The following is a 21,857-nucleotide window of genomic DNA, read 5'->3' as shown; positions in this document are numbered from 1 at the left end:
CATATGAGATAGATATTGATAGGTTTAAAGAGATGAATATTCATAGAAACTTATTTACAAAGAGTATACACCTCTGGAATTTGCTGTCCAGCTGGATGCATATGAGATCGCTGAATTTCTCATCAGCCAGGGCGCTGATGTTCACGTAAGAATTGGCAATGACGAAGAGAATAGCGACTCGCCAATGGGTATCGCTGCTTTGTCGAATAACGTAAAAATGTTGAAATTGCTGATAAAACATGGCGCTGATATTAATGCTGGATACGAGAATGGTTTGACTCCTCTGATGAAAGCAACTATTGACAACTATAACTTAGCAAGTCGCAGATTTTTGCTCAGTCAACCTTTGATAGAAATAAATTCTCTGACTAATGATGGGCAATCTTGTCTTCATTTTCCAGGGATTTGGTACATAGACGCTGACGCTGATGAACCTGAGTCTAGTCTTGAAGATCTTCTGGATGCAGGTTGTGATATCAATATTGTGAGCGATCATGGCGAATTACCAATTGATACCTATGGAGACAAGAAAACGTGCTGTGAGGTTATGAAGAAGCACATTGTTAAGCGGATGGCGGCTGGCTTTTACGTCTGCGACAGGAATAAAGAAGTTGTTTCAGGAAGTGAATTGAGAACATTTAGAGTTGAATGTGATACAGAATTTGAAGTCATGAAGAATACTTATGGAATAATAGCTGGATTTTCTTTGTTTGATATACTGCACAGATCTTATCACAAACTGGCGCTGAGGATCAAGGATGGAGATGAAGATAAGTTTGACGACAAAATGGCATTAGAGATTTCCCTCTGTACGCAAGGAATGATTGAAAGTATCGCTTGGGAAAAAGCTGGTCCAACGAAAGAAAATTGTTCAGTCCAAGAAGTTGAGAAGATATTCTCCTTAAGGAGTTTTCCCCTGCAGATATCTTCCTGCACTACTTTTATTATTCACTGGAAATGTTTTTTTATTTTAGTAACCTTGAATTGAGTAAATTGGTGGAAATTAAGTAAGCGGAAGATAATTTTTATTATTGGTTATTTAACTTTATTTATCAGTGGTTTTTTTTCAGTAAATTTATAATCTTTTGGTTGATTTTTCAATATTGATATGTTCGTATATTATTGTGTTTGTAATAGTTTTGTATTCTTATTAATAAAATCTGATACTTTTTTGATAATAAAATAAATGAGTTGAAGAATCATTTTTTAATTTATTTATTGTTGTAATATTGAATTTTTATAATCTTTAATTTCATCGATTAATTTTAAGATCTGTGTGAAAATAATAATGCAGAGAATTTACGTGACAATAATAATAATTATAATAATAAATGCATATACCGCTTATAAAAATTTGAGACTTTATTTTTTTTTCAGGTAAAGAAGTAAAAGACCAGTTATTGTCATTGGCCTAGTTGATTGACACTTGCAGTATATTCCAATTAAAAATAAAATGTTCTTAAAAATCAATTATTTTAAAATTTATAATTCAAAAGTATATTTATTTAATTTATTAGAGTCGATTTTTTATTTAATTAAAATTAAATTGCAAGTGTCAATAACTGGGTCTTTTACCTTATTATCCTCTAAATATTTACCTCATCAACAAAGCAACATTGACAAATATGTCACGAAGAATGCAATTGAACCATTTGAGAAAATGATTAACGAAAAATACCAAAACTTAACGCAGGTCTATACAAGCGCTTCTAAATGCCCCGGTGAACCTCATGTGGTAGTAGCAGCCCTGGTTAAAAATACTGATTGAAAAAAATTAAGAAGCGGTCACTCCATGCACACTATATACGTATATATACAAACAAAAGAATTGAAATAATTTAAATTCCTTCGTTTTTAATTCCTTTCAATATTTTTAAACAGGAAGTATACAATGCCACTCTCAGCACTCAGCTAGTCTTTAAAATCAATCAGAAAGCTTCAGCAGCTATGGCAGAAACACGTGTAGTACTAGCTATCCTCAAGGCAATTGAGTTGGCACTTGAGATGCAGGAAGGAACAGTGATTTTTAGTGACTTCAAAAACACGCTCCAATCCCTCCTACAGTTCTGCAGAAAGAAATTCATTGATTCAGCTGAGTGTCCATGTGGGTCTCCCGAACAAGACCTCATCCACATTTTCTTCGAATGTCCAACATAGCAAGACCAGCGAAGAAAACTAAACAACATTTCAGCAGAGATTTATGGTCCTGTCCCGACAGATATCACAAATCTCTTGGCCAGTTCTAAAATTGCATACATACTTTGCAACTTCCTGATCAAATGTCATCTCAACATTGAAATTGAAACTTTTACAAGCCGGGACATCTACCGGTGACCGCCGGGAACTACAGACACACAGCTACTCTACCGCCAAGTACTGCGGCCGAATGGGAAAATGTTTAGAGCCTCTACGGAATACTATACTACTATTACTTCTTCTGTAAGTGGAAATTGTGAAAACTCTAAACTGAAACATAACCTATGATATTTAGTTAATTTTAACAATCAACTGATCAGTTTTTGTTGTAAAAATAATTAAAGTGATGGCTAATATCAGAGAAGAAATAAAAGACTTTAAAATCTTCCGTGGCTTGAGCTACAAACAAGTTCGTGACAAAATAATGTCAAAGAAGTTATCTGTCAACACAGTGGTAAAAATTTATCAGAAAGATCGAATTAAAATGCCTCATTTAAAATTCTTACCGGAAACCGAAAATGATTTCTTCGAATATACTATTCTTCACCTGGCAATTTATGTAGACGACGATAATTTTGTTGACTTCCTCCTGGAGAACAATGCCGACACAAAGCTCGGGACAGAAAATTTAGCACCAGTGATTTTATCGGTGATAGGTTTGAACCGCTTAAAGTACGTGAAGAAATTAGTAGCAGCTGGTGCTGATGTCAATCAGATTATCTGTGTAGAACACACATATGAGATAGATATTGATAGGTTTAAAGATGAATATTATCCACGACTTATTTACAAAGAGTATACACCTCTGGAATTTGCTGTCCAGCTGGATGCATATGAGATCGCTGAATTTCTCATCAGCCAGGGCGCTGATGTTCACGTAAGAATTGGCAATGACGAAGAGAATAGCGACTCGCCAATAGGTATCGCTTCTTTAGCGAATAACGTAAAAATGTTGAAATTGCTGATAAAACATGGCGCTGATATTAATGCTGGAGACGACAATGGTTTGACTCCTCTGATGAAAGCAACTATTGAAAACGATAACTTAGCAAGTCGCAGGTTCTTGCTAAGTCAACCATTTATAAAAATAAATTCTCTTACTAATGACAAGGAATCTTGTCTGTATTTTCCAGGAGTTTATTTCATAGACGCTGGCGCTGATGACCTTGAGTCTAGTCTTGAAGATCTTCTGGATGCAGGTTGTGATATCAATATTGTGAGCGATCATGGCGAATTACCAATTGATACCTATGGAGACAAGAAAACGTGCTGTGAGGTTATGAAGAAGCACATTGTTAAGCGGATGGCGGCTGGCTTTTACGTCTGCGACAGGAATAAAGAAGTTGTTTCAGGAAGTGAATTGAGAAAATTTAGAGTTGAATGTGATACAGAAGTTGAAGTCATGAAGAATACTCACGGAATAATGGCTGGATTTTCCTTGTTTGATATACTGCACAGATCTTATCACAAACTGGCGCTGAGATTCAAACATGGAGATGAAGATAAGTTTGACGACAAAATGGCAGCAAAGTTTCCTCTTTACGCAGGAATGATTAAGTATCGCTTGGAAAAAGCTGGTCAACGAAGAAAATTGTTCAATCAAGTTGAAAATATTCTCTATGAAATTTTTTCTAGATATCTTCCTGCTACTTTTATTCATGAAATGTTTTTTTATTTTAGTAACTTTGAATTGAGTAAATTGGTGGAAATTAATTAAGCGGAAGATAAATTTTTTTATTGGTCATTTAATTTAATTTATCATTGGTTTCTTCGCAGTAAATTTATAAATTTTTACTTGAACTTTTGATTTTTATATGCTTGTAATAATTTTGTATTTTTATTCATTGAATTTGATAACTTTTTGATAATAAAAGAAATGAGTTAAAGAATAATCATTTTTTAAATTATTTATTACTGTTAAAATGAATTTTTATAATTATTAATTTAATTGTTTAATTTTAAAATATGTGTAAAAATAATAAAGCAGAGAATTTACCTGACAATAATAATAATAATAATAGAAAATATATATATTCTCTAGAAATTTAAGATTTTAGGAAAATGTGTAATAGTGTTTTTTTTTTTTTTTTTTTTCCGGTAAAAATACAAAATTTGAGAAATACTTGTGTTACGTTCTCAATTTTTGGTAAATTAATCTAAAAATTATTTAAGTCCAGATTTTGACCTCGTTAGGATGTCAATAGACTCCAGGTGGGTCGTGTCACTGGTTTAATCCGCGAAATCACTTTTAAAATTTAAGTTTATAAAATTTTATGTTACGTTCAATTAACCTGCCTCAGGTAGGTGATTTTGGAGATGATGCCCTAAACTGCTGGCCCTAGCGCTTCGGCGATTTCACCAGAGTGGAGAGAAACAGCTAATAAAAGCGCTTACACCCTGGGAATGAGGTTTTTAATAAATATCCCATACTAATTGATTACGACAATTAATAAAATTTATTTGAAAAGGATTAGAGCAGGTTCGGCCTCGGACCGGCAGAGATTGCTCCTCTGCTTAGGTCCGAGGGACTGACTGCTCAGATGAGAATCTGAGAAGACAGGGAATGTATCGAAAAATTAGGATGACGGTTGACCCTAAAGAAGGCCATCCCTGCAACTTCCGCTTCATTTTGTTCTTAAACGCTAAAAGCTATACACACACACACATACAGACATACGGATATCATCGCGAAACAATCAGGAAGCTTCCCTAGGACCTTAAAACGTCAAGATCTGATGAGAACTCGATTTTCGAAAAACGGGGGTAAAACCAGCCTTCCGATTATTGAAAATTTTTCCAAATTTTTCTTAGCGGGAAGTTAAAACATCCTGTATTTCCAAATCTTTTATTGACGATATCTTTTGAACTAATTAACCGATTTCTACCGTTTTTGGCGGCAATCGACGCGGTTTTTAAGCTCTATGGTATGCTATGTCATCAAAAGTGATCCGAGAAATGACGAAGTTATGTGAAAGAAAAAACACTTTTCGGTTTTCTGGTTTCTTCTCGTTCACGCTATCTCTCGAACAGATCAACCGATTCTTGATCGGGTTGACGCCTGATCGGCACGTGGTTTTCAAGCCAAGGGCGGATTGGTTTTGAAGTTGATCGATAGAGCCGTTTAAAAGATATTCCAAAAAAACTACTTTCAAAAATGATTTTTTTCTTATTTTTTTTAATCTTTTTCAAGATTTCTTAAAATCTATAGGTCCGAATGTGTTCAAATTCTCAGGAAATCTAAGTTCAGCGTAGCCCTTTCGAATGGCACCAACCGCGATGAAATCAGTTCAACCGTTCAAAGTTATAAGCAGTCACATACGCTCACACACACACACACACACACACACACACACACACACACACACACACACACACACACACACACACACACACATACATACATACATACAGCACATACGTGACAACTAGTGACAACTTGAAGGGGTGGTAGTCAGGGAAGCTTCCTGTGACCTTCAAACGTCGCAGATCTGATGAAAACTCGATTTTGCCAAACAGGTGAAAACAATAACTTCCCGATTTTTGAAAATCTGGAGATTTTTAGCGGGAAGTTAAAAAATAATTAAAACCCATTGGGTTTTTATAACAATTTTCAGCGACGTTGCATCTCAGGTTACCCTATGTGAACATCAACGCAGTCCAAGTCCCACAACGTAGACTGTTCAGTCTACTGGGCTGCGTTGACGTTTCAGAAATCTGTTATCTCGAGGTATTTCCGTTACGAGATACCTCAAATAACGATTAATTTATTATTTTAATCAAATATTATTTTAAATATTAATTAATAAAATTTTTAATAAATTTAATATTTGCCAAAACGTAACACTTGTTTTTGTAAAGTTTCCATATAGTCTAGTCAACAAGTTCAAAAACGTGTTAAATAGAAATAAAGCTCCTAAAAATATGTGCGATAGCTCATTCGATTTGGAATGACGTCTAGAAAAATGTTTTTTAAGGGTATATTAGCACATAAAAAATTGCGATTGTTATTAACAAAATAAGATAAAAAAAAAGGTATTTAGTTTTTCGTTAATAACTTTTAAAATAATGATATTTAAGGAATTTTGAAAAAAGATCCTGAAAAAAGAGAAAATTTCCAATAATAAAGTCCAAACTCCCGGAAGTCTATCTATATTATTTATAATTTTTTTTTAACGCTGGAAACAGGGCTCCGCGAGAGCGTTACGGCATAGGCGCGCCGTCTAAAAAGCCGGTATATCACCTAAAATAATTTTTTTTTAATATTAAATAACAATTTAAAAATTTGAATAAATTATGGTGTAATCTAGACACTTGAACGAAAAAAACCTCGGTAAAAAAATTTTTTTGTCGATTTTTCAAAAAGTTACACCATTGTTAATTAACTAATTTTTTTTGAATCTCTGTTTTTATAAATTACGGCATAAAAGTTTAAATAATAGGTCTATAAATTTTTTGCTTCGTGGAGCTCTTCTTATTTAGGTACTTAATAAAGCTATGCAAAAAAAATTTATTAAAGTTTATTATTTTGTTGATTCTAATTTTTTTAAATTAACTAAAAATGAAATTTCTAACTTACAGCCGATAAGGCCGTCTTTTTCATGAAGACAGGCTTAAGTACGAACATAAGACCGGACTATGAATACAACCCTTAGAAAAAACTCTCTTATTTGGATGAAAAGTAAGGATAATGTATTTTATAAGACCGTCTTAATTGAATATGAATACATCAGAAATATCCAATGCTCAAGCTTGTCTTAAGTTAAAATTATAAATATTTATCCCAGCCACATGTCTTAGCTAAGATCAAATTTTGAAGTATATCTTAAGAAAGCCGTATATGAATTCTAAACGCTGCCTTAAGATTGTGCTTAGGGTGCACTTACATTTAAGCCCGAACTATGAATACAGCTCTAAGAAACAATACTACTATTACTACTACTGTAAGTGAAAGTTGTAAAAAATCTAAACTGAAACATAACCAATACTATTTAGTTAATTTTAACAACCAGTTGATAATCAATTTTTGTAATAAAAAATAATTAAAATCATGGAAAATCTTAGAGAAAAAATAAAAGACTTTATAATCTTCCATGACTTGTGCTACGAAGAAGTTCGTCAGTCAATAATGTCAAAAAAGTTATCTGTCGACACGGTGGTAAGAATTTATGAGAAAGATCAAATTAAAATTCCTTATTCAAAATTATTACCGGTAATCGGACCCAATTATTTCTTCGAATATACTATTCTTCACTTGGCTCTTTATGTAAATGATGATGAATTCGTAGACTTCCTCCTGGAGAACAATGCCGACACGGAGCTGAGGACAGAATATTTGGCACCGGTAATTTTATCGGCAATAAATTTGAACCGCTTGAAGTACGTGAAGAAATTAGTAGCAGCTGGTGCTGATGTCAATCAGATCATCTGTACAAAAGACACATATGAGGAATATAGTGGTAGGCTTAATAATGAAAATAATTATAATACTCATCATCATTATACTGAGTATACACCTCTAGAATTTGCTGTCAATCAGAATGCATATGAGATTGCTGAATTTCTCATCAGCCAGGGCGCTAATGTTCACGGAAGAAATTTCAATAAAAAGATAAGCGACTCGCCGATGGGTATCGCTGCTTTGGCAAATAACGTAGGTATGTTGAAATTGCTGATCAAACATGGCGCTGATATTAATGCTGGAGACATCAAGGGTGTGACTCCTCTGATGAAAGCAGCTTTTGAAGACGATAACTCAGCAAGTCTTAGGCTTTTGTTAAGTCAACCTTTTATAGAAATAAATTCTCTGACTAATGACAAGAGATCTTGTCTCCATTTTTCAGAGATTTGGTACGTACTGTTTACCGCTGATAAACCTGAGTCTAATCTTCAAGATCTTCTGAATGCAGGTTGTGATGTCAATATTGTGAGCAATCATGGCGAATTACCAATTGATACTTATGGAGACAAAGAAATGTGCTGTGAGATTATGAAAAAGCATATTATTAAGCTGATGGCGGCTGGCTTTTACATTTGCGATAGGAATAAAGAAGTTGTTTCAGGAAGTGAATTAAGAAATTTTAGAGTTGAATGTGATACAGAAGTTGAAGTCATGAAGAATACTTATAGAATAATGGCTGGATTTTCCTTGTTTGATATACTGCACAGATCTTATCACAAACTGGCGCTGAGGTTCAAGGATGGAGATGATGATAAGTTTGACGACAAAATGGCGGCCAAGTTTCCTCTGTACGCAGGAATGATTAAGTATCGCTTGGAAAAAGCTGGCCAACGAAGAAAATTATTCAATCAAGTTGAAAATATTCTCTATGAAATTTTTTCTAGATATCTTCCTGCTACTTTTATTCATGAAATGTTTTTTTATTTTAGTAACCTTGAATTGAGTAAATTGGTGGAAATTAAGTAAGCGGAAGATAAATTTTTTTATTAATCATTTAATTTAATTTATCATTGGTTTCTTCGCAGTAAATTTATAAATTTTTACTTGAACTTTTGATTTTTATATGCTTGTAATAATTTTGTATTTTTATTCATTGAATTTGATAACTTTTTGATAATAAACGAAATGAGTTAAAGAATAATCATTTTTTAAATTATTCATTACTGTTAAATTAAATTTTAATAATTATTAATTTAATTGTTTAATTTTAAAATATGTGTAAAAATAATAAAGCAGAGAATATACCTGACAATAATAATAATAATAATAATAATAATAGAAAATTAGGAAAACGGTTGACCCTAAAGGCCATCCCTGCAACTTCCCGCTAATTCCGTTAATACCTGGCCGCTTTTTTGAGCTCTTCGAGGTCAAAAGTACAATCTGTGTGTTGTTTTAAGCTCTCCGAGCTCAAAAAGATACCTTTTCTATGCTTTTGAGCTCTTTGAGCTCAAAAGTCTGATAGAAGTTTCATGGAACACTATTTTTTTAATGTTCATACCGCAATAACTTTTGAATGAATGAACCGATTTTTACGCGGTTGGCGGCATTCTACGTAGTTTTTTAAGCCTTATAAATAATTTCTAAGTTTCAATTGGTCAAACTAGAAATTTCGGAGTAACTCTGAAAAAACACTTTTTCGGTTTTCTTTCGTTCACGATATCTCTCGAACGAATCAACCGATTTTGACCAGCTTGGTGGCAATCGACGTGGTTTTATGATGTTAAGAGCTGATTAGTTTTTGGAATCGATCGGTAGAGCTGTTTGAAAGTTATTCCAAAAAATGTCGAAGTTATGTTGAAAAAATCCTTATTTCCAAATATTTCGTCGAGGATATCTCTCGAACTAATCAACCGATTTCCACGTTTTTGGCGGCAAGCGACGCTGTTTTTAACCTCTGAAATTATTCTATATCATCAAAACGATCCGAGAAGAAATGACGAAGTTATGTGAAAAAACAGTTTTTTCGGTTTTATTTCGTTCACGCTATCTCTCGAACGAATCAACCGATTTTTGACCGGATTAGCGCCGATCGGCGTGGTTTTTGACGTTAAGAGCTGATTAGTTTTTGAAATTGATCGATCGAGCCGTTTAAAAGATATTCCAAAAAAACCACTTTCAAAAATGATTTTTTTCTAATTTTTTTTGAGATTTTTCAAAATTTCTCAAAATCTATCGGTCCGAATCGGTTCAAATTCTCAGGAAATCTAAGTGTGGCGAAGCCCTTTCGAATGGCACCAACCGCGATGAAATCGGTTCAACCGTTCAAAAGTTATAAGTGATTCACATACTTACACACACACACACACACACACACACACACACACACACACACACACACACACACACACACACACACACACACACACACACACACACACACACATACATACAGACATAGTGACAACCTCGCGGGGATAGTCAGGGAAGCTTCCTGTGACCTTCAAACGTCGAGATCTGATGAAAACTCGATTTTTGCAAAACGGGGTGAAAACAATAACTTCCCGATTTTTGAAAATCTGAGATTTTTAGCGGGAAGTTAATATATATTCTCTAGAAATTTAAGATTTTAGGAAAATGTGTAATAGTGTTTTTTTTTTTTTTTTTTTCCGGTAGAAATACAAAATTTGAGAAATACTTGTTTTTGTAAAGTTTCCATATAGTCTAGTCAACAAGTTCAAAAACGTGTTAAATAGAAATAAAGCTCCTAAAAATATGTGCGATAGCTCATTCGATTTGGAATGACGTCTAGAAAAATGTTATTTAAGGGTATATAAGCACATAAAAAATTGCGATTGTTATTAACAAAATAAGAAAAAAAAAAAGGTATTTAGTTTTTCGTTAATAACTTTTAAAATAATGATATTTAAGGAATTTTGAAAAAAGATCCTGAAAAAAGAGAAAATTTCCAATAATAAAGTCCAAACTCCCGGAAGTCTATCTATATTATTTATAATTTTTTTTTAACGCTGGAAACAGGGCTCCGCGAGAGCGTTACGGCATAGGCGCGCCGTCTAAAAAGCCGGTATATCACCTAAAATAATTTTTTTTTAATATTAAATAACAATTTAAAAATTTGAATAAATTATGGTGTAATCTAGACACTTGAACAAAAAAAACCTCAGTAAAAAAAATTTTTTTGTCGATTTTTCAAAAAGTTACACCATTGTTAATTAACTAATTTTTTTTGAATCTCTGTTTTTATAAATTACGGCATAAAAGTTTAAATAATAGGTCTATAAATTTTTCGCTTCGTGGAGCTCTTTTTATTTAGGTACTTAATAAAGCTATGCAAAAAAAATTTATTAAAGTTTATTATTTTGTTGATTATAATTTTTTTAAATTAACTAAAAATGAAATTTCTAACTTACAGCCGATAAGGCCGTCTTTTTCATGAAGACAGGCTTAAGTACGAACATAAGACCGGACTATGAATACGACCCTTAGAAAAAAACTCTCTTATTTGGATGAAAAGTAAGGTTAATATATTTTATAAGACCGTCTTATTTGAATATTAATACATCAGAAATATCCAATGCTCAAGCTTGTCTCAAGTTAAAATTATGAATATTTATCCCAGCCACATGTCTTAGCTAAGATCAAATTTTGAAGTATATCTTAAGAAAGCCGTATATGAATCTAAACGCTGCCTTAAGCTTGTGCTTAGGGTGCACTTATATTTAAGCCCGAACTATGAATACAGCTCTAAGAAACAATACTAATATTACTACTACTGTAATTGAAAGTTGTAAAAAATCTAAACTGAAACATAACCAATACTATTTAGTTAATTTTAACAACCAGTTGATAATCAATTTTTGTAATAAAAAATAATTAAAATCATGGAAAATCTTAGAGAAAAAATAAAAGACTTTATAATCTTCCATGACTTGTGCTACGAAGAAGTTCGTCAGTCAATAATGTCAAAAAAGTTATCTGTCGACACGGTGGTAAGAATTTATGAGAAAGATCAAATTAAAATTCCTTATTCAAAATTATTACCGGTAATCGGACCCAATTATTTTTTCGAATATACTATTCTTCACTTGGCTCTTTATGTAAATGATGATGAATTCGTAGACTTTCTCCTGGAGAACAATGCCGACACGGAGCTGAGGACAGAATATTTGGCACCGGTAATTTTATCGGCAATAAATTTGAACCGCTTGAAGTACGTGAAGAAATTAGTAGCAGCTGGTGCTGATGTCAATCAGATCATCTGTACAAAAGACACACATGAGGAATATAGTGGTAGGCTTAATAATGAAAATAATTATAATACTCATCTTCATTATGATGAGTATACACCTCTAGAATTTGCTGTCAATCAGAATGCATATGAGATTGCTGAATTTCTCATCAACCAGGGCGCTAATGTTCACGGAAGAAATTTCAATGGAAAGATAAGCGACTCGCCGATGGGTATCGCTGCTATGGCAAATAACGTAGGAATGTTGAAATTGCTGATCAAACATGGCGCTGATATTAATGCTGGAGACATCAAGGGTGTGACTCCTCTGATGAGAACAGCTATTGAAGACGATAACTCAGCAAGTCTTAGGCTTTTGTTAAGTCAACCTTTTATAGAAATAAATTCTCTGACTAATGACAAGAGATCTTGTCTCCATTTTCCAGAGATTTGGTACGTACAGTTTACCGCTGATGAACCTGAGTCTAATCTTCAAGATCTTCTGAATGCAGGTTGTGATGTCAATATTGTGAGCAATCATGGCGAATTACCAATTGATACTTATGGAGACAAAGAAATGTGCTGTGAGATTATGAAAAAGCATATTATTAAGCTGATGGCGGCTGGCTTTTACATCTGCGATAGGAATAAAGAAGTTGTTTCAGGAAGTGAATTAGGAAATTTTAGAGTTGAATGTGATACAGAAGTTGAAGTCATGAAGAATACTTATGGAATAATGGCTGGATTTTCCTTGTTTGATATACTGCACAAATCTTATCACAAACTGGCGCTGAGATTCAAACATGGAGATGAAGATAAGTTTGACGACAAAATGGCAGCAAAGTTTCCTCTTTACGCAGGAATGATTCAGTATCGCTTGGAAAAAGCTGGTCAACGAAGAGAATTGTTCATTCAAGTTGAAAATATTCTCTATAATATCTTTTCTAGATATCTTCCTGCTACTTTTATTCATGAAATGTTTTTTTATTTTAGTAACTTTGAATTGAGTAAATTGGTGGAAATTAAGTAAGCGGAAGATAAATTTTTCAATTGGTCATTTAATTTAATTTATCATTGGTTTCTTCGCAGTAAATTTATAAATTTTTACTCGAACTTTTGATTTTTATATGCTTGTAATAATTTTGTATTTTTATTCATTGAATTTGATAACTTTTTGACAATAAACGAAATGAGTTAAAGAATAATCATTTTTTAAATTATTTATTACTGTTAAATTGAATTTTAATAATTATTAATTTAATTGTTTAATTTTAAAATATGTGTAAAAATAATAAAGCAGAGAATTTACCTGACAATAATAATAATAATAATAATAGAAAATATATATATTCTCTAGAAATTTAAGATTTTAGGAAAATGTGTAAGTGTTTTTTTTTTTTTTTTTTTTTTTTCCGGTAGAAATACAAAATTTGAGAAATACTTGTTTTTGTAAAGTTTCCATATAGTCTAGTCAACAAGTTCAAAAACGTGTTAAATAGAAATAAAGCTCCTAAAAATATGTGCGATAGCTCATTCGATTTAGAATGACGTCTAGAAAAATGTTTTTTAAGGGTATATTAGCACATAAAAAATTGCGATTGTTATTAACAAAATAAGATAAAAAAAAAAGGTATTTAGTTTTTCGTTAATGACTTTTAAAATAATGATATTTAAGGAATTTTGAAAAAAGATCCTGAAAAAAGAGAAAATTTCCAATAATAAAGTCTAAACTCCCGGAAGTCTATCTATATTATTTATAATTTTTTTTTAACGCTGGAAACAGGGCTCCGCGAGAGCGTTACGGCATAGGCGCGCCGTCTAAAAAGCCGGTATATCACCTAAAATAATTTTTTTTTAATATTAAATAACAATTTAAAAATTTGAATAAATTATGGTGTAATCTAGACACTTGAACGAAAAAAACCTCGGTAAAAAAATTTTTTTTGTCGATTTTTCAAAAAGTTACACCATTGTTAATTAACTAATTTTTTTTGAATCTCTGTTTTTATAAATTACGGCATAAAAGTTTAAATAATAGGTCTATAAATTTTTCGCTTCGTGGAGCTCTTTTTATTTAGGTACTTAATAAAGCTATGCAAAAAAAATTTATTAAAGTTTATTATTTTGTTAATTAAAATTTTTTTAAATTAACTAAAAATGAAATTTCTAACTTACAGCCGATAAGGCCGTCTTTTTCATGAAGACAGGCTTAAGTACGAACATAAGACCGGACTATGAATACGACCCTTAGAAAAAAACTCTCTTATTTGGATGAAAAGTAAGGTTAATGTATTTTATAAGACCCTCTTACTTGAATATGAATACATCAGAAATATCCAATGCTCAAGCTTGTCTTAAGTTAAAATTATAAATATTTATCCCAGCCACATGTCTTAGCTAAGATCAAATTTTGAAGTATATCTTAAGAAAGCCGTATATGAATCTAAACGCTGCCTTAAGCTTGTGCTTAGGGTGCACTTACATTTAAGCCCGAACTATGAATACAGCTCTAAGAAACAATACTACTATTACTACTACTGTAATTGAAAGTTGTAAAAAATCTAAACTGAAACATAACCAATACTATTTAGTTAATTTTAACAACCAGTTGATAATCAATTTTTGTAATAAAAAATAATTAAAATCATGGAAAATCTTAGAGAAAAAATAAAAGACTTTATAATCTTCCATGACTTGTGCTACGAAGAAGTTCGTCAGTCAATAATGTCAAAAAAGTTATCTGTCGACACGGTGGTAAGAATTTATGAGAAAGATCAAATTAAAATTCCTTATTCAAAATTATTACCGGTAATCGGACCCAATTATTTCTTCGAATATACTATTCTTCACTTGGCTCTTTATGTAAATGATGATGAATTCGTAGACTTCCTCCTGGAGAACAATGCCGACACGGAGCTGAGGACAGAATATTTGGCACCGGTAATTTTATCGGCAATAAATTTGAACCGCTTGAAGTACGTGAAGAAATTAGTAGCAGCTGGTGCTGATGTCAATCAGATCATCTGTACAAAAGACACACATGAGGAATATAGTGGTAGGCTTAATAATGAAAATAATTATAATACTCATCTTCATTATAATGAGTATACACCTCTAGAATTTGCTGTCAATCAGAATGCATATGAGATTGCTGAATTTCTCATCAACCAGGGCGCTAATGTTCACGGAAGAAATTTCAATGGAAAGATAAGCGACTCGCCGATGGGTATCGCTGCTTTGGCAAATAACGTAGGAATGTTGAAATTGCTGATCAAACATGGCGCTGATGTTAATGCTGGAGACATCAATGGCGTGACTCCTCTGATGAAAGCAGCTTTTGAAGACGACAACTCAGCAACTCTTAGGTTTTTGTTAAGTCAACCTTTTATAGAAATAAATTCTCTGACTAATGACAAGAGATCTTGTCTCCATTTTCCAGAGATTTGGTACGTACAGTTTACCGCTGATGAACCTGAGTCTAATCTTCAAGATCTTCTGAATGCAGGTTGTGATGTCAATATTGTGAGCAATCATGGCGAATTACCAATTGATACTTATGGAGACAAAGAAATGTGCTGTGAGATTATGAAAAAGCATATTATTAAGCTGATGGCGGCTGGCTTTTACATCTGCGATAGGAATAAAGAAGTTGTTTCAGGAAGTGAATTAAGAAATTTTAGAGTTGAATGTGATACAGAAGTTGAAGTCATGAAGAATACTTATGGAATAATGGCTGGATTTTCCTTGTTTGATATACTGCACAAATCTTATCACAAACTGGCGCTGAGATTCAAACATGGAGATGAAGATAAGTTTGACGACAAAATGGCAGCAAAGTTTCCTCTTTACGCAGGAATGATTCAGTATCGCTTGGAAAAAGCTGGTCAACGAAGAAAATTGTTCAATCAAGTTGAAAATATTCTCTATAAAATCTTTTCTAGATATCTTCCTGCTACTTTTATTCATGAAATGTTTTTTTATTTTAGTAACTTTGAATTGAGTAAATTGGTGGAAATTAAGTAAGCGGAAGATAAATTTCATTATTGGTCATTTAATTTTATTCATCATTGGTTTCTCTTCAGTAAATTTATACATTTTTGGTTGAACTTTCAATACCTATTTATATGCTTGTAATAGTTTTGTATTTTTGCTAATTAAATCTGATACTTTTTTAATAATAAAATAATTGACTTGGAAATTAATCATTTTTAAATTTATTTATTATTGTTATATCGAATTTTTATAATTATTAATTTAATTGTTTAATTTTAAAATATGTGTGAAAATAATAAAACAAAAGAACTGACGTGATTATAATAATAACAAAAAACATATATTTTATAGAAATTTATGATTTTATGAAAATGTCTGTATTTTTTAATTTCCCAATAAAAAAATTGAGAATTTTCCACTAGAGGAAAGTTATTGATTTTGGTCTGATTTTTGAAAGTCAAGTTTTCATCAAATCTCCATGTTTTGAGGTCCCAGGAAGCTATGCTGACTATTCCCGCTGGAGTGTCCGGCCGGTCTTGTCTGTGTGTGTTGATGTATGTATGTGTGCAAATAAATTTCTGACGTACGGTTTCTCAAAAACGAATCAACTGATTGAATTCTATGACACCTCATTCGAAAGGATTTATCTAAACTTAGTTCTGATTAGACTTGAGAGTTAATCCATCGAGCCGTTCCGAAGGAAATAAAAAAAAATGATAATTAATTTAGCAGATATTTTATAAATTTAAGAATTTTTTTAACAAATAAATTATTTCAAAGAAGTTGGGAAAAAAATTGACATTTAGAAAATTGAAAAAATAACTAACGCAATTTTTTAGAAATAATTTTTTGGAGCAAATTTATTTATTGAAAAAAATTAAAAAATAGTCAAGCGACTGCTATCTTTAATGTCATAAAAAAAAACCAAAAAAAAAGGTTTTTTTAAAATAACTTTAAAACGTGCGAAAAAATCATAGTGAATCTATGTACAAATTTTTTATGCTTAAAAAACTGCGTCGAATACATTTTTGAAAATGAAAATCAAACGACACATTCAAAAGTTATCGTTAATTAAAATTATCACAACTCTCTTGGCCAGTCCTACGCCTAAAATTGCCTACATACCCTGCAACTTCCTGACCAAATGTGATCTCAACATCCACAGATTCGGTAGAATCTGGCGCCAAGTTCCGTTCAAATTCGTTGTAAACGGAGCGCGAGACTACCGACTGTGTTTATTGTAAGCAGAGTGGTATTTTGAGGTTGCAAAATTTTATTTAATTCTACGGTACTTCTTGGTCCTAAATTTTATATTATAACAGTAATTCATGCTTTATTTTACTGATATTAATTAATTATATTCAATTATAACAATTAATCTACTTGAAATTATTAAATTTTATCAGCACAAACTATAGCAAGCTCAAAAATTTCGATCCTGACTTTTTTTCTATGTAAAAAGTGACATGCCACAGACTAAATAATTCGAGAATTCATGGTAATCTTCCAATAGATGGGAAACTACAGTTAAAAAAATACATTTCACAGCTTGCATCTACATCCGCCAGGGTGCGCTGGAATTGTTTTTACATAAACTGTAGCTTCAAGGGGATAGTTTGCTATAAAAAATGCAGCCAACGCGAGATTTAAGTTGGTACCAATTGTAAATTTTATTATAATTACAAAAATACTAAAATCTGAACAAAACAGTTTCACTGTAAAAATCGCGCCAAGTCCACGTTCATAAGACTATCAAGATAAAAAATTTCTTTTTCTTTACAAAAAGATATAAAATAAAAAATTAAAAAATCCAAGTAACCGATATGATTGTATTTGATTTTCGGAAATAAAAAAAAATTTTATTGTAAATTTGAAAATTAAAAAAAAAATTTTAGAACGTACTTGGTGTGCGTCATTGTGTATTTCAATTTTTTTAAAGTCCTAGTAAATAGATTTTACAAATTTCATTAAAAGTAAAATATTTTGCAACCACGCACACTAAATACGTTCCAAAATTTTTTTTTTAATTTTCAAATTTACAATAAAATTTTTTTTAATTTCCGAAAATCAAATACAATCATATCGGTTACTTGGATTTTTTAATTTTTTTATTTTATATCTTTTTGTAAAGAAAAAAGAAATTTTTTTATCTTGATAGTCTTATGAACGTGGACTTGGCGCGATTTTTTTTACAGTGAAACTGTTTTGTTCAGATTTGAATTTAAATTAGGACAAACCAGGACATCTACCGGCGACTCCCGGGAACTACAGACACACAGCTACTCCACCACAAAGTACAGCGGCCGGATGAGAAAGTGCCCAGAGCCTAAGGAAATAACTTATAATATTTAGTTAATTTTAACAACCAGCGGATAATCAATTTTTGTCATAGAAAATTATTAAAGTCATGGACAATCTTAGAGAAAAAATAAAATACTTTATAATCTTCCATGACTTGTGCTACGAAGAAGTTCGTCAGTCAATAATGTCAAAAAAGTTATCTGTCGACACGGTGGTAAGAATTTATGAGAAAGATCGAATAAAAATTCCTCATTTAAAATTATTACCGCGAATCAGACCCAAAAAAGATTTCTTCGAATATACTATTCTTCACTTGGCTCTTTATGTACATGACGACGAATTCGTGGACTTCCTCTTGGAGAACAATGCCGACACGGAGCTGAGGACAGAACATTTGGCACCGGTAATATTATCGGCGATAAGTTTAAACCGCTTGAAGTACGTGAAAAAATTAGTAGCAGCTGGTGCTGATGTCAATCAGATTATCTCTGCAAAAGACACATATGAGGAATATAATGGTAGGCTTAATGATGAAGTTAATTATAATTTTCATCTTGATTATCCTGAGTATACACCTCTAGAATTTGCTGTCAATCAGAATGCATATGAGATTGCTGAATTTCTCATCAGCCAGGGCGCTGATGTTCATGAAAGAGATTTCAATGGAGAGATAAGCGACTCGCCGATGGGTATCGCTGCTATGGCAAATAACGTAGGAATGTTGAAATTGCTGATCAAACATGGCGCTGATGTTAATGCTGGAGACATCAATGGCGTGACTCCTCTGATGAAAGCAGCTATTGAAGACGATAACTCAGCAAGTCTTAGGTTTTTGTTAAGTCAACCTTTTATAGAAATAAATTCTCTGACTAATGACAAGAAATCTTGTCTCTACTTTCCAGAGATTTGGTACGTACAGATTACCGCTGATGAACCTGAGTCTAATCTTCAAGATCTTCTGAATGCAGGTTGTGATGTCAATATTGTGAGCAATCATGGCGAATTACCGATTGATACCTATGGAGACAAAGAAATGTGCTATGAGATTATGAAAAAGCATATTATTAAGCTGATGGCGGCTGGCTTTTACGTCTGCGATAGGAATGAAGAAGTTGTTTCAGGAAGTGAATTAAGAAATTTTAGAGTTGAATGTGATACAGAAGTTGAAGTCATGAAGAATACTTATGGAATAATGGCTGGATTTTCCTTGTTTGATATACTGCACAGATCTTATCACAAACTGGCGCTGAGATTCAAACATGGAGATGAAGATAAGTTTGACGACAAAATGGCGGCCAAGTTTCCTCTGTACGCAGGAATGATTAAGTATCGCTTGGAAAAAGCTGGCCAACGAAGAAAATTATTCAATCAAGTTGAAAATATTCTTTATAAAGTTTTTTCTAGATATCTTCCCGCTACTTTTATTCACGAAATGTTTTTTTATTTTAATAACTTTGAAATAAGTAAATTGGTAGAATAAATTAAGTAAGCGGAAGATAAGTTTTATTATTAATCATTTAATTTCATTTATCATTGGTTTCTTTTCAGTAAATTTATAATTTTTTTGGTGAACTTTGAATATTTACATGCTTGTGATAGTTTTGTAATTTTATAAATTAAATCTGATACTTTTTTTTATAATAAAAAAAATAAGATAGAAAAGAATCATTGTTTAACTTTTTTATTATTGAAATTTTAAATTTTTATAATCTTAAATTTAATTGTTTCATTTTTATAAAAAAAAATCTTTTTTCAATTTTAAAACTTTCCAATCTGGAAAAATTTTTTCTATATATATTATATTTTCATTAATCTAGAAAAATTAATATTATTATTATTTAACTCCATAGTTGTGGTTGCTGATTTGGTGTGTTTTATCCTTTGGCCGGTGGTGGGTTGGTGTAAACTTGCTGCCGGTAGAGGCGTGACTGAGGAGTCAGTGCTGCCACAGATAATTCTGAAAAATCTAAACTAAAACATAACCTATAATACTTAGTTAATTTCAAGAGCCAGCTTATCCTCAATTTTTGTGGTAAAAATAATTAAAGTCATGGACAATCCTAGAGAAAAAATAAAAGACTTTATAATCTTTCATGGCTTGAGCTACGAAGATGTTCGCGACTCAATAATGTCAAAAGAGTTACCTGTCAACATAGTGGTAAAAATTTATGAAAGAGATCGAATTAAAATTCCAAGTTTGAAATTCCTACCCCGAACTGGATACCATAATAATTTTTTCAAATATACTATTCTTCTCGTGGCTCTTCATGTAGACGACAGTGAATTCGTAGACTTCCTCCTGAAGAACAATGCCCACATGGAGCTGGAGACAGAAGATTTGGCAGTGGTAATTTTATCGGTCATTAGTATAAACAGCTTGAAGTACGTGAAGAAATTAGTGACAGCTGGTGCTGATGTCAATCAGATTATTTATGTAACAGAGCCACATGAGGAAGATATCGATTGGCCTAATGATGTAGGTTATTTTCATATGTATCATAAAGAGTATACACCTCTGGAATGTGCTGTGAATATGAAAGCATATGAGATCGCTGAATTTCTTATCAGCCAGGGCGCTAATGTTCACGGAAGAGATGGCAATGACGGAGACCTTCACGACTCGCCAATGGGTATCGCTGCTTCGTCAAATAACGTAGAAATGATTAAATTGCTGATCAAACATGGTGCTGATATCAATGTTAGAGACGAGAATCGTTTGACCCCTCTGATAAAAGCAGCTCTTGTAAACAATAATTCAGCAAGTCGCAGGTTTTTGCTAAGTCATCCTTTTATAGAAATAAATTCTCTGACTAATGACAAGAGTTCTTGTCTTCACTTTCCAGATATTTGGAATGACACTGGTGATCCTGTATCTAGTCTTCAAGATCTTCTGGATGCAGGTTGTGATGTGAATATTGTGAACAGTCGTGGTAAGTTACCAATTGATACCTATGGAGACAAAAGAAGGTGCCGTGAGGTTATGAAGAAGCATATTGTTAAGCTGATGGCGGCTGGCTTTTACATCTGCGATAAGAATAAAGAAGTTGTATCAGGAAGTGAATTAGGAAATTTCAGAGTTGAATGTGATACAGAAGTTGAAGTCATGAAGAATACTTATGGAATAATGGCTGGATTTTCCTTGTTTGATATACTGCACAGATCTTATCACAAACTGGCGCTGAGGTACAAGGATGGAGATGAAGATAAGTTTGACGACAAAATGGCGGCCAAGTTTCCTCTGTACGCAGGAATGATTAAGTATCGCTTGGAAAAAGCTGGTCAACGAGGAAAATTGTTCAGTCAGGTTGAAAATATTCTCTATGAAATTTTTTCTAGATATCTTCCTGCTACTTTTATTCATGAAATGTTTTTTTATTTTAGTAACTTTGAATTGAGTAAATTAGTGAAAAATAAGTAGGAAGATAAGTTTTATTATTAATCATTTAATTTCATTTATCATTGGTTTCCTTTCAGTAAATTTATAAATTTTTTGGTGAACTGTGAATATTTATATGCTTGTAAAAGTTTTGTATTTTTATTAATTAAACCTGATACTTTTTTTTATAATAAAAAAAATAAGATAGAGAAGAATCATTGTTTAATTTTTTTATTATTGAAATTTTGAATTTTTATATTCCTAAATTTAATTGTTTCATTTTTATAAAAAAAAAAAATCTTTTCTTAATTTTAAAACTTTCTAGTCTAGGAAGTAAATTTTTC

At 32.0% G+C, this 21,857-nt stretch overlaps 2 protein-coding genes across 4 annotated transcripts; both read left to right on the top strand.

The window, feature by feature from the left end:
• The first annotated feature begins 2,542 nt into the window (after window positions 1-2,542).
• On the top strand, window positions 2,543-3,913 carry LOC123267226 (alpha-latroinsectotoxin-Lt1a-like). Its single transcript, XM_044731778.1, has one exon. It carries the CDS (start codon window positions 2,543-2,545, stop codon window positions 3,911-3,913), a length of 1,371 nt encoding a protein of 456 aa, XP_044587713.1.
• A 3,298-nt stretch (window positions 3,914-7,211) lies between these two features.
• LOC123266528 (poly [ADP-ribose] polymerase tankyrase-2-like) lies at window positions 7,212-21,570 on the top strand. Of its 3 annotated transcripts, none has more exons than XM_044730818.1 (2): window positions 7,212-7,584; window positions 20,532-21,570. In XM_044730818.1, exons 1-2 carry the CDS (start codon window positions 7,244-7,246, stop codon window positions 21,553-21,555), a joined length of 1,365 nt encoding a protein of 454 aa, XP_044586753.1. In that variant the 5' UTR covers window positions 7,212-7,243; the 3' UTR covers window positions 21,556-21,570. The 3 variants fall into 3 exon arrangements, with proteins under 3 accessions (XP_044586753.1, XP_044586752.1, XP_044586751.1); XM_044730817.1 differs by lacking the exon at window positions 7,212-7,584 and adding an exon at window positions 14,460-14,830; XM_044730816.1 differs by lacking the exon at window positions 7,212-7,584 and adding an exon at window positions 18,209-19,172 and having other exon boundaries at window positions 21,105-21,570.
• The last annotated feature ends 287 nt before the right edge of the window (window positions 21,571-21,857 follow it).

Source organism: Cotesia glomerata, linkage group LG6 (assembly GCF_020080835.1).
Source record: "Cotesia glomerata isolate CgM1 linkage group LG6, MPM_Cglom_v2.3, whole genome shotgun sequence".
Classification (NCBI taxonomy): Eukaryota; Metazoa; Arthropoda; class Insecta; order Hymenoptera; family Braconidae; genus Cotesia; species Cotesia glomerata.
This window is presented reverse-complemented; position numbering and strand designations above follow the sequence as displayed.

Coding starts and splice junctions, on each gene's coding strand:
- LOC123266528 (XM_044730816.1), top strand. CDS start 18,244: ATGGACAATCTTAGAGAAAAAATAAAATACTTTATAATCTTCCATGAC. Junction 19,173..21,104: donor ACCTATGGAGACAAAGAAAT/GTGCTATGAGAT, acceptor AGACAAAAGAAG/GTGCCGTGAGGTTATGAAGA.
- LOC123267226 (XM_044731778.1), top strand. CDS start 2,543: ATGGCTAATATCAGAGAAGAAATAAAAGACTTTAAAATCTTCCGTGGC.